This window comes from Amphiprion ocellaris, chromosome 16 (genome assembly GCF_022539595.1).
Source record: "Amphiprion ocellaris isolate individual 3 ecotype Okinawa chromosome 16, ASM2253959v1, whole genome shotgun sequence".
Taxonomy (NCBI): domain Eukaryota; kingdom Metazoa; phylum Chordata; class Actinopteri; family Pomacentridae; genus Amphiprion; species Amphiprion ocellaris.
The window spans coordinates 767882-784659 of NC_072781.1; the positions used below are offsets into that span (position 1 = coordinate 767882).

Consider the following 16778-nt stretch of genomic DNA (forward strand, 5'->3'; position numbering starts at 1 on the left):
CACACTCATAACTGCAGCTAATTTAGAATCCAATCAACCTACTATGGATGTCTTTGGACTGTGGGACTAAGATGGAGAAATCCATGCTAGCTCCACACAGAAAGCCCATAACCGACCAGCAGGATAAAACCCAGAACCTTCTTGCTGTGAGACAACAGTCCTGTTTACTCCACAGTGTTTTTCTAATTACTCTGGAATGGACGGAGTTATGTGACGATCGGCGTATGTGAATCTGTCTGTCTGCGCGCAAAATTACTCAAAAACTGACTAATGAATTTGGATGAAATTTTCATAGAAAGTCTAAAATGACACAAGGACCACCTTTTGGCAGTGATGTGGCTTATAGTCTGGATTCATGGATTTATTAAAGATTTCTGTATCATTGCCAGATAGCGACACGGCGTCACTGTAACCATGACAACCAGTGAACACTACATCAGCTGCCTGCTGATGATCACATGATTGTGATCCTACTACAAATCCACCACTGAGGACTTATCAGGACTTATCCATCGGAAATGATCCAAGGAACAACTGATTAAATTGTGGGGGTGTTTCTGAGTCCCATCAATTCCCGCCACCTGCTACATATTTAGGTCACATGATCCGGTATCCGTACATAACATATACATACAGAACACACACCTGTACTCAAGGTCATTGTGTTTGTGGGTACATCTATATTAAATGACACATTCTATGGTGTCGTGATTTCTGATCATCAATAACTAATTAACAAATGCTGCATTTCTGAAAACTAAAAATGAAAATGCTGCATTTCTGATGATGCCATGTGGGGGAATGAACAGCCTTGGAGGAGTACTGTGCTGTCTGAGTGCTGTTCTTGTTGCATATTTGAGAAAACCGACTAAGATCCGAGCCATGGTTTATGAAAAAAATTAATGAATTCTGTCAATATTTGGGAGCCACAAACCCTCAGGAGTCAGGTTTGGTATCATGCTGCTATTCTCTGTTGCTTCTTCTTGATAGCATTATGTTTAAATGCAGCAAATAATATCACGAATATGGCTCCCATCAATACTCAAGACCGACTGTATACATTAATGCAACTGGTCTGTTTATAGATTTAACAATAATTTTTACAATAATATTAATAACTTTATTCATGTGGCACCTTTTAAAAGCTGAGTTTACAAAATGGTGTACAAACAGGGCAAAAAAAAGGATATTCAAGGAGACCACTGAACAATAGATGGCCGGTCAGTCCAAACAGAAAGATCAGGAAGCCAAAAATGTAGAAACAGTGTTAAACATGGTAAAAGATTTTCCAAAATGAATCAATACAACAGCACCAGATAAAATAATAAAATGCCACACTCAAGGAAGGAAAAAGAACTAGTAGAATAAAAGAAAACGGAAGGTAAAACCACAAACACAAGACTACAAATAATAAAAATAATTGTGAGAATGTGCACATGTGACTCTTTGTGTAATTCGTCCATTTCCTCGTCTTTTAGGAGACCAAATGGTACGACGAGACAACAGTAGAACTGATGGCTCCTACGATGCTTCCTGAGCTGCACCTTCTCAAACGGGTAAAGTCTGAAAACAAGAGTTCGCAGCATCCATCTCTAGGAGCTGTTTTCAGATTAAGGAAACACGTCTTAACTTCTTCCTCCTTTAATTATTTACCTTGTGTTGCTATATTTGCTGCAGGTAAAGGTGAAGGGACCACGTTACTGGGAACTGTCCGTAGATCTGAGCAAAGAAACGCAGCATCTGAAGTGAGTGTAGAGAAAACTTCATCTGTTTAAACAGGTTTAAAAGCAGCCACGCAAATGAATCTGCTAAATCACCAGACCAGTGTGTGACGATGATGGTGGACGATCTTCGCTTTTTTTGTGCCACAGATGCATTAGTGGAATCCAAAGGGAAGCTGTGATCTTACGTATTGAGTCGGTCCATTGATCTAAATGATAATCTATCTCCCTCAGGTCCATCCTGTCCAGAGATGGGGTGTTGTATGTGAAGCTACGAGCCGGTCAGCTGCCTTACAAAGACGATCCTCAGGGATGGAAGAGCCTTCTGGCCACCAGCGTCAACCACTGCAACTCTGGAGTCAGGGCCTTCAAGGTAAGACTCCACATCCATCATTGGAAGTCCATGTAGTCCCCTGTAGATCTGGATGGTCTGGAGGGTTACATACAAACTCAGTGCATCAAGTTTCTACTTATTTTGATGTGCACAAGTTTGCTACAAATAGACAACCAATGGCAATGCTTACATTTTCCGTTGTCCACTTAATACAGGTGACAATTTTAACAAATGCTCCATACTGATGAAAGCTGTCTGTTTTTGTAGAAGGTTTTACTGATTTTCAAGGGCGTTCATGTCTTGTGCTACATCACAGTAGAAAAGCAAGCAAAGGCGCTGAAAAGAGCCTAACTTTGGTAGTTGTTGGGTCGATCGCAAGTCTTACATCTAGAATGTGACACCTTGGTCTCAGTCTTATAAAACTGAAAAGATTGGCAGTTTTATTCTCATGCTTTCCTCCACGCTGCCTCATGAAGTGTCGGTGCACAGAGAGTTTTTGGGTCATCTCATGCAGGCACACCCTCACCTCAATTTGTGCACCACCCTTGTCAGTTAGAGTCAGTTTGCGCCTTTTGATGTGTTTGTCTCCCAGCAAACTGCCTCTAAAACAGACTAAAGAGTGTTTAGTTTGAGCAGAGCTTACAGACGGCAGAGGAAAGCTCAGATTTTTCAGTAGCTAATCAGATTCAGTGGCTCCGGATGCAGGCAGGTTCTATAGCTTTCTAATGTTGTTTCATTCACTCAGTAATAAAGTCTTTTTGCTAAACTCAGCCTCCAAAAACCTGCTCAACATAGTACTGTAAAAACTTTCCTCCATATCTCACAAAGTCTTCTAATTGCTCATAGAAAAGAGGTTACAGAAGTTTGTATATTTTATTTATGGACTGTCTGTTATTGAGCCTTCAGTATTCATATACTGGTTTGCTTTGTTTGTGGTAGTGTGGAAATCTGTATCTGTGCTTTTTCTACAACAAATGTCCACCTATGTAACGGTAAAACACCTAAAATATGATGTTTCATGGTTAATTTTTAATCATTGAAACACTTTCTGCAATCAAACTCCATTGTAGCTGCTTTGAAGTTTCTACAATGTTGACAAAATGATACAAAACTTGCCCAGAGTGTTTTGTTTATTTTTTTAATTTTGTTCTGAACCCCAAATCTGCCAGTGGGTTTGAAAGCCAAATCTTTATCAAAGTTATGCCACGAAACATAACCAGAAATTGTGAAAACAGAATGAATCATTGGAATTTCAACTCTCCAAGGGTTCTTGAACTACCTATCTGTGATATGTTAGTTCCAATGGAAAAATGTTCCAAATCTAAGCTTAAAATGGTGAGATTTCATTGAAACTACATTTTTCTGCATGTCTCCTTTTAAAAATCACCAAAATAAAAATGTTTGCATTCAGCAGATTCTCTAAAACGCTGTAAATTCTGCAGTTGTTGCCACAACCGTGAAGCCATGACTGACTCCTTTGTATCCGACAATCTTGTGACAAAAATTCACTGTTTTACTGATGCAGAGATTGTGGAAACGTATTGAAAATGTAATTAGTGGAGTGTCCTGGTGGCTCAACTGGTTGAGTGGGCAACCCATGAACTGGGCTACAGTTGCTGCTGGTCCTTTTCCTACTCTTCTCCCCACATTTCCTGTCTCTCTCTCCACTGTCCTCGTTAATAAAGCCACAAAAGGCCGAAAAAATAGCTCAAAAACTTTTAAAAATGTAATTACTAAAATATCTGCAGTTTGTTGGGTTGCCATGTTTTTCCCACATTGGTAACACGTGTGTGCACTTGGAATAATGTTGTACTTGTTGATTCCCGGTTTCTTCAGTTTTTTGAGAAAGATAATCAAAGAAATTCCACTTGCTTTGTTGCTTTTTTAAATAATACATGGCATTATAACTGTGTGATGCTGCACAGAAGAGGTTTCTCTCTCCTTCTAGCCATTGTTGTGATGTTTCCATAGAGATACAGATCTTCATTTTGCAGTGAAAAATGAGCCCACAGTGACTAAGAATAGTGTTCAGGAGTGTTAACAACCTTTCCTTTAATAACTGGATTTGACAACAGACCAACACGTGAATGGAAGTGAGTGGAATTGGATTGACCTGCTCCCCAGTGGATGCTTGTGTCCAGCCCTGGCAGGTTGTCACTACAGGTTCAGCAGGCAGCTGTGCAGCTGACAGTCTATTACTGGTTTCCTGAAGGCCTCAGTGTACGCTGTCAATATACCTGCAGGATCCTGAGGGGAAGAAATGCACATTATTTATTCCACTCGTCCTCACTGTCCATCCCTCAATGTCATCTTTTTCTTTTTGTGCATTCCTCTTTCCTTTCTTCTGGCCACATTTCCTTTACATCGTTTATTTCCACTCGTACCTTTTAAATCTATTTGTCTGTCTTCCTCTCACTCACTCCTCTGTGTTGGCTCATCTGAATAATTTTTCCATTTCCTTGTTTCACTTCTGCAGCCCGAAGCCATCTCTACCTTCACCTCAGAGCCTGCTCTCGTCTCCTTCGCCGAGTTCTTCTGTAAAACCTCTGATGGGATGAAACATGTGAGTTTTACTACTAGAAATAGATGTGGATGCACTCAAACGCCAGGTTCAATTTACATCTCCTGCTAGCCATGTTACTGTCATAGGAAACGGTCCCCTACTCTACAAGACTTAGAAAATGTGCAGTTCTATCTTAACAAATATCAGCTCAATGATCAATTATACAATTCAATTAAAGTTTATTTATAAAACAAAAATCCACAACATACATCATCTCCTATCGCCTCACATAGAAAGTTAAAGATCCTTATTTTTAAACAGAGAAACCCAACTCATCTGAATTTTCCTTTACATTCCCTTTGATCAAGCACTTGGCGACAGCGGGAAGGAAACCAAAAACCTCCTCTCAATTATGGGTTACTGCTTGATTTTGAACCATATGTGGTAAACATAAATGTAAACAATGTGACATAAGCAGGTTTGCTCACTTAACATGTGTTTACTTCTTGTCTGATTCTTAGGAAACAGTTATTTATCTGTTTTTGAGAGGGTTCTTCCAAACAGAACCACGGCGGGGAGTTTGGTGAATTTTCCGGGGACCTCTGACAGCAACGGGGGATTTTCCTTTTGTAGTTTTCACACCTTCATTGTTGGCATGTTTGGCTTTTAACCAAACAGCACTGCCCTTGTGAGGAAGATTAGCAAACAAGGACTTAATTTGTGGAGGAGCTTTGGTGTGAGATAATTAAATGTGTTATCAGAGTATTCTTCTGTGGCAGCTGTCATTGCTGATACTCTTTGCTCTGCTGGCATTTGGTTCCGAACGTTTTCCTTCCAGACAGCAGGAAAACACCCAGACAAGTCTGCTTTCCCCAAAAGGAAACAATGCACTTGTATGCACTGTGCATTCCTGCTAATATTGTGTTGCTGATTCAGGTCTTCTTCAGCATAGTGTTCATAAGCATCCTCATATCTAATCACATATGTGAAAAAATGATTGAAACTGCTAGACCAAGCAATAAACATGAAGATAAGCTGAACCCAGTCATGTGTCCTGGATAAAAATCATCATATACAGCACTACAGAAACAATTCTCAATCATGCAATAGTAGGAAAATTGCAAATGTTAATGCAGCTGGCACTGCTCTCCTGAATATCATTAAACATACAGTCCTAAATAGGTCTGTAATACGTAGAAATGATGTAACATCTCACATTGTGAAGTGAAACTAACTCTACAAACACCCCTGTCAGCCTTCAGTGGAAAAGTAAAAGCAAACAGGAATTGCTGACCAGACTTTCTGTCTGTGTTTTTGTCTGTAGATATGCAGATTGTGCTAAATGAGTCAATACCTTGAAACACATGTCTGTATTGGGACGATGCAGACACTAAACTGTTTCCAGGGATGTTCGGTCAACATGACTCAATGTGGCAACGAGACTGAGAGTCAGCAGTCGTGTACGTGGCTCTTTGAAGCTGTACTGTTGACTTTCAGATAAATGATAACATCAGGATGCTGATTTGCACATGGGGAACTTGCTAAAATGCTGAAGTTTGGAGGCGTAGTTTTTACCATCAGCTTGCCTTTTGGTATATTAATGTGCTCACATTTGTTAATTATCACATAAAGGATTAACTGCGTTGTAAAGTTTTGTTTTTGAGCACTTGAAGCTTGTCTTTCAGATTATTTCCCATGTTACTTCTCAGGTCATTAGACCAGAATCTCTCAGTAGTTCTTCTTCTCAGTAGCACTTAATGCCAACTAGGTTTTCTCAGTGACAGCTTCAAAACTTTAGAAGTGTCTCCTGTCTCAGATCAGGTCAGAAACATCACTACTAGTAATCAGATCCCAATTAAAACCATGTTTATACTCCAATTTAGATGTAATTTCGATTTCTATCTGAGTGCACAGTCCTGATGACCTCCCTTGTGATTTTATCGCACAGTGATTTGAATCAGTTCTCCTGTAAGTGGTTTTGTTGTTTTGGAGGTTTTAATTGACTTATTTGCTTGAATGGTTTTATTTGTCTGGTGCTGTTTAATTTAAATAAACAGGCTTATGAATGTCAGTAGTTTTGCATATATGAAAAGTCAGGAGATCACCAAAGGATTGGTCATGTGGAAACCATGAATGTCTACAACATTTCATGGAAATCCACGTCGTAGTTTTCTGCAACAAAACAGATTTGCAAACAAGATTAATGAACATACAGCTGACACTTTGTTTTTGTGCTGCACCGTGATAGATTTGGTTCAAACACAAAGCAGCTTGATATCTATAGCACATGTTGAACACAAGGCACTTAAAGGGTTTAACAAAGATTGTATAGACCATTGTTGGTTCTGCTTATTAATCACTTGACTCCTATTTCCTGAGTAAAGAGGCTGCTTCATCACAGCAGCAAGTTAATTGGTTGGATTGCAGAGGTCACCGGTTTCAGCTCCAACAGTGAAATGGAAGAAAATGAGTCATTCTGCAGCGTAACATTTTGTAATTGAATTTAAAAACAAGAGGACATCTCGTTGCTGCTTTTTCTGTTTCCATCAGTCCAATCACACCAACTCTGCCCTCGCTGCTTCTTCTGTGTCTGTTTATCAAATGTACACGTGGTTTTTGTATTTAAATTGCGGGCAGCGTGTTTTCTGGCAGGTAATTGCAAAATGTTTTGCTGTCTGGTTTTTTAATGTAGTGTGAAATAGCTCCTTGTCTGTATGTGAATATATAGTTTATGCCTTTAGTTCTTCTTGGGGTTAAACATTTGGTAAAATAAATTGGAGGCCGTAAGTGAATTTGATTTAAACGATTTTTAGCATTGTACAGCTTCTTTATAAATGAGTATCCATGACCAGACTGGTACTTTCTGTGGAAAACTCTCATCCCTGTTTTAGAATAAATCTCCTACAGTGAGTTGAATTTTGCGACAGCGGAATAATAAACAGTTTCCCTGTTTGACACCAGTCCATGGAAATTTCCAAGAACTTCCAAGTCATCTGACAGTCTTTCGTTTTCTATGCAAGAACCTTGTTAGGAAGAACAAAGTCACAGGTTGTGCATGAACAAAGGTGTGTTTAAACAAAGTAAACACCAAAAAACCACCTGAGACTCTCAGACATAGATGGGGAAAAAGGTAAAGCAAGATGAATTAATGCAAATTTGTCATCAGGTCTGAATTACATAATGATTTGTGTGCAAAATGTTTAAAAATGTCACTAAGAGCAAAATATATAAAGACACGAATTGCAAAAATAATCAGAAATACAAAAAGTAAGAAATAAAAATACTGTTGCTGCTGAATAAATCTGTGTAAAGGAGATTCTGTGCCATGTTTCCATGTTATGAAAATGTGTGTAATTGTAGAGAGAACTGATGTCATGTGCTCCAGCCTGACTGAGTTAACAGTCACTCACTGTGTTGTATTTTTGCAGAGAGAGGACACTCTAGTGTTGTTCTCGGCGATGCTGTATGAATGTGTGACGCAGGAGTGTCCGGAGATGCTGCCCACGTATATCGCTATCGAGCAGGTAACACAAACACACTGACAAATGGCCAAACCGGTCCTCCTGACTTTTACCTGTGGCTGATTTAGAATCTGTAGAGCAAAACAATAGTGCAGATGTTTCATCGAATAAATGCTGTGAAATTACGAGTCACCCTCTCAGGTTTGTTTAAGGTCTCCGGGTTGATTTTTATTCCAGGTGAAATTACGTGAAACCAAAAAGCGTGGAATTTAATTTAGGCTCATGATACACTTCGATTGGCAAAAATGTAATTATGCATAACTCGAATAAATTGTACCAAATATCAGATTAATGAGATAAGTATGCTACAATCTGAACCTATAGTCCAGGGGTGTCAAATTTATTCTCGTTCAGGTTCCACATTCAGCCCAGTTTGATCTCAAATGAGCCGAACCACTAAAATCACAGTATAAAAACCTATAAATAACCACAACTCAAAATGTTTCCTTTGTTTTCGTGCAAAAAAGTACATTCTGAAAATGTTCACATTTAAGGAATTATCTTTTTACTAAACATCATGAACAACCTGAAATTTCTGACGAAAAATAAGTTCAATTTCATCAACATTCAACCTCAGTTTATCATTTCCACATTACAACTTCCAGATAACAGAGTGTCTACAAAGGAACACAACATTTAGTCATCTGGAACTGAACCATAGAGAATTTAACTTTATGATCAAAATGACAAAAAATCTGCCAAAAAATGGCAAAAACAAAAGAGACAAAAAATTTGACAAAAAAGTTACGACACGACAAAAAATGGACAAACGACAAAAATGGTCCATAAAACACACAGTTTAATACATGCATGATAAGACAGATGATACATGCAAAGTACAACTAACATGGAAACTGATTATAGTTTACTGCTATGGTGTATGGCTCTGGCATTAAATATACTACATATATAGCTGGTGGTAAATTCAAAAATATGTAGACGAGCAAATCAAGTATAGTGAGGGTGATGCAGAGTGGATTGATGGAAATGGGCAGCTGGAAGCAGTGGGCTGGAGGAAGGTCAGCAGCAGCAGCATCCCACAGATGGAGATTAGGCCAGTTGGTGGGAGAACCACCACAGATCTGAAGCATCCAGCTCTGGGACCAGGGACACTCGGAGAAAGGACACAGGGAGAAACAGAGTGAGTGTAATGCAATAATGGTATATATACTGTATATTAAATATAATGGTAGATAGAGAAGGGCTCAGTGCATCCAGAGAGGTCCTCCAGCAGCCTAGGCCTGTAGCAGCAGAACTAGGGGCAGAACTAAGGGACGTCCAAGAGGAAGACTCCAGCTGACCCCCTCAGGGTCCCCCAGTCAGTCCTAACTATAAGATTTGTCAAAAAGGAAGGTTTTAAGCCTGGTCTTAAAATTAGAGAGGGTGTCCGCCTCCAGAACCCAAACTGGGAGCTGGTTCCACAAGAGAGGAGCTGATAACTGAAGGCTCTGCCTCCCATTCTACTTTTAGAGATTCTAGGAACAACAAGTAAGCCTGCAGTCTGAGAGCCAAGAGTTCTGCTAGGATAATATGGTACTATCAGGTCTTTAAGATATGATGGAGATTGGTTGTTAAGAGCTTTATATGTCAGAAGAAGGATTTTGAATTCTATTCTAGATTTAACAGGAAGCCAATGAAGAGAAACCAATATAGGAGAAATATGATCTCTCTGGCTAACTCCCGTCAGTACTCTGGCTGCAGCGTTTTGGATCAGCTGTAGATGTTTCAGAGAGCTTTTGGGACAACCTGATAATAAGGAATTACAGTAGTCAAGCCTAGAAGTAACAAATGCATGGACTAAAAGAGCAAGTATTTTACTTTCTGATCCAAACAACTTGTCATGGTCTAGAAATGATTTTAAATTTATAGTTTTACTAATTTACAATCTGCAGTTAATGTCTTCTCTGGAATTTTTACAGTTTGAGGGCCGGATTGGACCCTGTGGAGGACCGCTTTTGGCCCAGGGGCCACATGTTGGACACCCCTGCTGTAGAGGCTCTAGCTACAATTTTTTTTTTGTTTTGTTTTACCTGCTGCTTCTCCAGTTCCATTGTTACCTGTGAATATAATGTTTTTGCTAATCAGCCTCAGCATTACAGAGTAGTTTATTTAGATACAAATGAAGATATTGCATAACTGACATTTTAAAAAAGCTAATCTAAGGATGGATTTTAGTGACAAAACGTTAAATCATCCAGCGTCTGATATACCTGGCAGTACAGAGATAAAATGTGTGTTAACCCATGGTTTTCCTGGTGTGTGTCAGGCGGTAGGATCTCTACGTCGAGGTGACCTCCTGCAGACCTTCCCTCTGTGGCAGCTTCGTCTGGTGGTGGAGTTGTGGGACAGCAGGATGCTAAAGGATCCCACTAACGCTCACGACACCCTGCTCACCTCCGAGTTTCTGCCTGTCATGAAGAACACCGTGGACGTAGCGCTGGACAGCTGGCTCAAAGGTGAGGAGGGACGAGAGGCGTGATGGATGGATGGATGTGAATGAGCAGTTTTTATAGATCCATAGCATTTAAAATAACTTAACTGCTAATCCAGACTTTTTTGGAGTCATTTATGAAGTAAAAGTAGCGAACACTTGATCTGTTGCTGTGGAAAAGTGAACCTTTTCTTTTCACGAAGGGCGTCCAACTCATTTTAGTTCAAGGGCCACATTCAGCCCAATTTTATCTTAAGTGGGCCAGACCAGTTAAGTTACAGCATATTAACTCATAAAGCTCCAAATTTTTCCTTTGGTTTTGTGCAAAAAAGTATGTTCTTCCAATTTTTACATTTAATGAACAAAAAATTATGAACAACTTCAAGTTTCTTCAGAAAAATAAATTCAATTTCAGCAATAATAGGCCTGTTTATCATTTCCACATTACAGCTTCCAGATCAGAGTGTCTACAAAGGAACACATTTAGTCATGATCAAAACAACAGTCGGACAAGAAAAGACAAAAAATATCAAAAAACAAGACAAAATATTACAAAAATGAGACACAAAATGACAACAAGAACCAAACGACAGAAAAACACAAACATCTGTCTGATTCTGGTGCAAATGAGGCCACATCTGCAACTAATTCTTTATAATTCTTTCTGAAATGTTACTCTCTTAAAAAGCACTGCGTTTTTTGGTTTTTTTGGATTACATTTGCACTATTTGTATACAGATGTCAGCAAACACATGACGCGTGGGCTGTTTGTGTTTGTTTCTAGGAGTTTCTGATGCGGGTAGCGATTGATCAGGGTTAAGAGAACATCAAACATGCTGAACAAAGGTTTAGATATCTTTCTCTTCTCAGTGATACACATCTAGCTAAACCATTTCCACTGCGAACGCACTCACTGAGAAACTCTGCGGTCCATTCAACATGTTCCCGTTTGCAGGACGTCAAATATTGTTGTTTAGTTAAACCTGCTGGCTTCTTGGAAATATTGCAAGGCGTAAATATTTGACACTGATAGATGTATGAGAGTTTATTCAGTTTTAAAGAGCCATACGGAGGCTGGAAGGGCGGCGATGACGTAAGTCTCAGGGCTCACATTGAACTGAGATTCGCATTCCATCCATGTCGGACTGTTATTTGTTCACTGTTTGATTTAGTTTAGCCACCAAAAGTACTTGGTTAACTAGAGGAGAACATCACAGTTTGATGGAAGATGATGAAAACTCATCGCTGCCTGAAAAGGAGCAACAGTGACAACAGCAGCCAGGAACATTTGGCTGACATTCACAGTTTTGTGTTTATGAAACTATACTGCACATTGAATAATGACTCTTAACCCTCGTGTCGTCCTGCGAGTCAAAATTGACCCGTTTTAAAGTTTGAAAATGTGGGGAAAAAAAAACATATTTTCACAGTGAAACTTCTGATGTCCACATTTTCAACATTTTTGGGAAATCCTTGAACATTTTTTGGTGGAAAAAAAGAAATGTTAAAAAAACATTCACAAAAAAATTGTGTAGCCTGAGCAGCAGGTATAAATGCAGCAGAAAGACACTGTGGTGAGCTGTAAGGGAGACGGAATCAGCTGTCCACCATATGACAGCTGTCAGCTGAGTAAAGTCAGCTGTTAGACTGTTATTTAAAGCAACGATCAGTTTCTCTGCTGATTGAATGATAAACAAAGTTTTGTCAGCGTGCTCACTCGATGGGCAGACACCAGCAATAACAAAACCACCACGTTAACATGCATTTTTACCTTGACGACACGAGGCACAGAGTTAATTTCAGGTCTGTTGAGCAGCAGTGTCACGGCATGGATGTGTTTCAGCTTGTTTTTTCATGCAGGGTGTAGCGCATTAATGTCATAGTTTGGAAGTTAAACAGACTGTGTATACACTCAAACAAGCTCACATTCCATCACTGATCAAGCACACACACACTTACAGTAAGGAACGCACCGCAGGAGGCGTGGGAAACAGGTGAAGCAGTTGGACGAGGATGTGATCATGTAAATAACCCAAATGTGCCTGCGCTTTTATGTCTCATGAAGAAGAAAGACAAACCGATCTCAGGCGTCAGGAATGTTCTCTGGAGCTCACCCATGATGGAAATATGTGACTGGATCTTTGTGGTATTTTTTCTGATTCCTGTTTAGACTCTCTCTTGGAACCATTTCTCTTTCTCAGAAGTTGGAGTTGCAGAGAAGTTGTACATAAAGCACTGAAATATCCCCGAAGTCACACAGATTTCCCTCCAATGATGCAATTCTTAGAAATTTTTTTTACAATATTTTGGAAAGAAACTGTTTCTTATATCATAGAATCCACAGTACATACATGTAGAAGTATGTGAGACTCTTTGCTGGCACAAGTGTTGTGGATATTTTGGGATTTTGTTATTTGCGTAGTAAACTTTCTGAAAATTACCATAGAGAGGGTTGAAAAACAATCCAGGATGCATGTTCAGCCTGGGGGCAGAAAACAAGTTTCCACAGTGTCATAATGCCCTCAGATTGTTTTCATTGTTTAGAAATGACGGAACTTCCTAGAAAAATGGTCAAATAAGTGTTAAGAGTTGACTTTTAATGCTGCATGTATCCTTGTGTTGCATATCTTCTTTGTTTTTGTCCACATGCCACCTTTAATTGAGCTCTGGCTCGCTAGCATGACGCATGTAGCAGTCAGAAATGGCAACTTGTAGTCTGTAATGTTTTCTCAAAATACACCTGACTGGACAGGATAGACACCACATCAGTAGGATTAGATTAGTATTGTTGCTGAGCTGCACAGGATCTTTAAAGGTGACTCTACTTACCTTTCTATTGTTTTTCTCTGGAGCATTAAAACCATAACAGCGTGATGTATTTTCCCCAAACTGAAACAGAGCCTGATAAACAGATGCTTTCTTACCTTAAACCAGCCGTCTCTTGCAGCAGTTTCAGTGCAAACCATCCCCAGCCTTCATAAAAAGCTTGGCTCTGAGTGGATCACTGGAGCTAATGGCTGCTAATGCCGTCTGAGCTAACAGGCAGGTATTCTCTTTGAGGTAATGAACATTTTCCATTCATTACTCCTGGGATTCCTGCAGCTTTAGGCACAAAAATAACTTTTTAGGTTGTTCTGTTTGTAAGCTCTCGAGTAATTTTGGGCGCTTGTTGTTCTCTGTGCGTGCCACATATGATGCTATAAATCAACCTTTTCAACTCCTCGAGTGGGCAAATTTCATTACCAGAAAGACGCTTTAAGTAAAGTTCTTCATATGTGGGTAATTCAGAAGTTGCACCCATTATTATATTGAATAACGATGATATAGAACAGATTTTTCCATCAGTACAAATACTGTTATTGCGCAGGGATTGATTTAACATGATTTCCAGTCATGGAGATATTTAACAGCTGTAGGAAACCTGTTCCCCTCAGAGTCCACTGTTAATTCCAATACTTGTATGCCTTCCGTGTGTTTTCTCCTCTAGGCAACAGCTCAGCGTTGCAGTCCTACATGAGGGGCGAGGTCCTCTCCAGGGACGCCCAGTCCGTCATGTTGGCCTCCTTCCTGGTGTACCGCTCCATCCCCTGCCTCAGGAACACACACACACAGCTGGAGGGTAAAGCAAACTCATGTTCACATGAAACTCCTCAGCTTCGCCTGTTCACGCTTACATTTATGTGTTGACACTCACTCGCAGTAATCACAATCGTTGGAACTAAACTCTGTGATGTAGTTTTTGAAATGCCGCTGTTAGAAAACTATTCAGTGGTGGAAAGTATCAGTAGTTCTGAGATACTTTATTATTAAATCTGTTTTCTACCACTTTATACTTCACCTTATTTCAGAAAGAAATATTTAACTCCTCTACTTCATATGAAGACCCTGAATGCAGTAGTTCTACTTTAAATGGAGTATTTTTATATTTTTTGCAGTGATGGCTTTACTTCAAGAGCCACTGTGGATGATTTAGGGAGTTTCATTAGCAGAAATGATAGCTACGTTTTGTTAGCTGTAACTATGAACTGTGTTTGTTAGCATGGAATGACACCTTCATATCTACATGGAGACTGGATATAAAAGATGTATGTAGTTGTGGCTTGGTTTGTCGGCCACCATTTTGAAGCCTCAAGTTTGGCATTTTGCTGTCGCCATCTTGGTCTTTTGAAACTGGACTTGACGAGCGATAGCAACTTGTTAATCACAAGGTATCCACAACCTAAAGTGTACCCTGCTTCATCTATTTTACTCTAAATGACACCCTAATTCACAAAATGAGCATCATGCAGTATTGAAAGACGCTTGAATCTAATGATCAAGACCATAAACTCATTAAAAAAATGTTTATGGAGACAACAAATGAAGGGAGAAGTAGGCTCATTTTCTCATAGACTCCTATACAGTCTGACTTCTTTTGCAACAGGAGGAGTCGCCCCCTGCTGGCTGTCGGAAAGATTACAGGTTTAAGGCATTTCTGCATCGACTTAGCTTTTCATTCTTATGTAATATACAGGCTGTGTTCCATATCACATACTTTTTCTTTTTACTTACGGCACATGCTTCAGCTGCTCCTCAAAAGAATGTACTGTTTATTGCACCTGGAGCACATTGCTTCAGAATAATAACGCACCTTAAACTCTACAGTAACTTAACTGTATAGAGGATTTTGGGTCAGAATGGACAGAAAAAGCCAGCTTGTTTCCTGCAAAATCTGACAGAATGTAGTAATAGTATGGACGTGGGACCGCACCCACAGTCTATATGAACACTACAGGCCAAAAATTGGGAAGCAAGATCAGATTTGTACAAAAAAAAGATCATAGTTTCATTGGTATATTTTGCAGCAAAATAAAGAGTCACTCAGAATAGATTTTTACCATAATTATCAGATATTTGTATCTGTGCTCTTGTTTCTTTACTCAGCTGTTTCTTTCTGTGGTAGTTATAAATGGACGCAGTTGAGATTTATTGGGATTTTTGTAGAGCTACACTGAATAATGCAAACTGTGATTTGTTTTTTGCTTTTGCACTGAAGTTGTGACTCTTGCAAATCTTCCCAACTCTAAAACTAAGCCCTTTACTTTTGTTTAGATTTATCCAGCAACTGCCCGATAACGCCAATGTATTTTTTTGTGAATGTTCTTAAAGGAAACATTAGAAGTTTTACTGATATATATGGAATCACTTTGGATATTTTTAGGATTTTTTGAAAGATTTTTACTCATTTTTTGAAAATATTTACAAGAATTTTCTTGCCAAATTTGGGGGATTTTTTTTTTTTTTTTTAAATAAAACTTTTAAAGGAAATGTTTAAGGAATTATTGGAATTTTCTTCCTGAAGGTTTTGCAAATTTTCAGAAATTTGTGGAATTTTTTTTGCTGAATTTTTGAATTTTTTTCAGACAAGGAAACTTTTTGGTGCCTGTAAATGAAGACAACAGGAGGGTTAAGTAAAGGATTTGAGAAGCTCTTCCTCCTGTGGACTTTTCATCAAATGCTGTATTTAAATCTCGTTTAGCAAAGTTGTGTCTCAGTTTCCTGCTCATATAGAACGAGTGCAAATCCCCCAGAAATGGCTCCAGTAAGTGAGGTTGAAGCTCTTTTTTCTCCCTCTGCAGGCTGCAGCTCCCTCGGTGATTTACTGTCCCGTAGCAGCCAGCTGGGCATCCCTCTCAGAGACCTGCTGAGGCTGGCACCCGTCCTGCTGGGTTCTGCATCGGGACCACAGACTCTGTAACACTTCCCCCTGCAAGCACTTTGATCCCGACCCAGTCGTTGGGCTGGTAGCTTCTCAGAGACTCAGTTCAAAGCCTTACACTGCGAGCACAGGTGGGACGAACAGCGACCATGAGACGCTTTGAGTCTTGGTGCGTCACTGCAACATGGCCGCCCTGCTTCTGCGGACTGCTTGGAGAAGAGAGACTTTGTTTGCTAATATTAGAGCTTTGTAACATAATATTTCTATGTAGTTTTTTTTTTTACAGTATAAAGAAAATTTAAACTGCAGTAATTTTGCAGTGAATGTGCTATTTTTGTGGTGCCACCAATCCACAGGGAGGACGTCTTGGATGGATTGCTCAGAAGTCCAGCAGCAGACAACTTTTTTTTTAAAAGAACTAAAACACAAATAAAAAGATTCTTAGACAAAAATAAATGGATGTTAGTGTCCATACTAGCTGTAAGGGCTCTGTTGAGTTCAGGCCACTCTATTAAAGGGACAAGAACACCAATGCAAGACAATAAACGAGAAAAGCATCTGCACACTCCA

General features: G+C 39.5%; 1 protein-coding gene across 1 annotated transcript in view; it reads left to right on the forward strand.

Annotated features, from left to right (window-relative positions):
• anapc1 (anaphase promoting complex subunit 1) overlaps window positions 1-16778 on the forward strand; it is a 79493-nt gene extending 62715 nt beyond the window's left edge. Inside the window, exons 46-53 of the mRNA XM_055018545.1 lie at window positions 1479-1556; window positions 1678-1745; window positions 1956-2094; window positions 4532-4618; window positions 7987-8082; window positions 10346-10535; window positions 13998-14129; window positions 16129-16778. Of these exons, the coding sequence (XP_054874520.1) occupies window positions 1479-1556; window positions 1678-1745; window positions 1956-2094; window positions 4532-4618; window positions 7987-8082; window positions 10346-10535; window positions 13998-14129; window positions 16129-16247 (909 nt within the window). The 3' untranslated portion in view covers window positions 16248-16778. The remainder of the gene's footprint in view (window positions 1-1478; window positions 1557-1677; window positions 1746-1955; window positions 2095-4531; window positions 4619-7986; window positions 8083-10345; window positions 10536-13997; window positions 14130-16128) is intronic.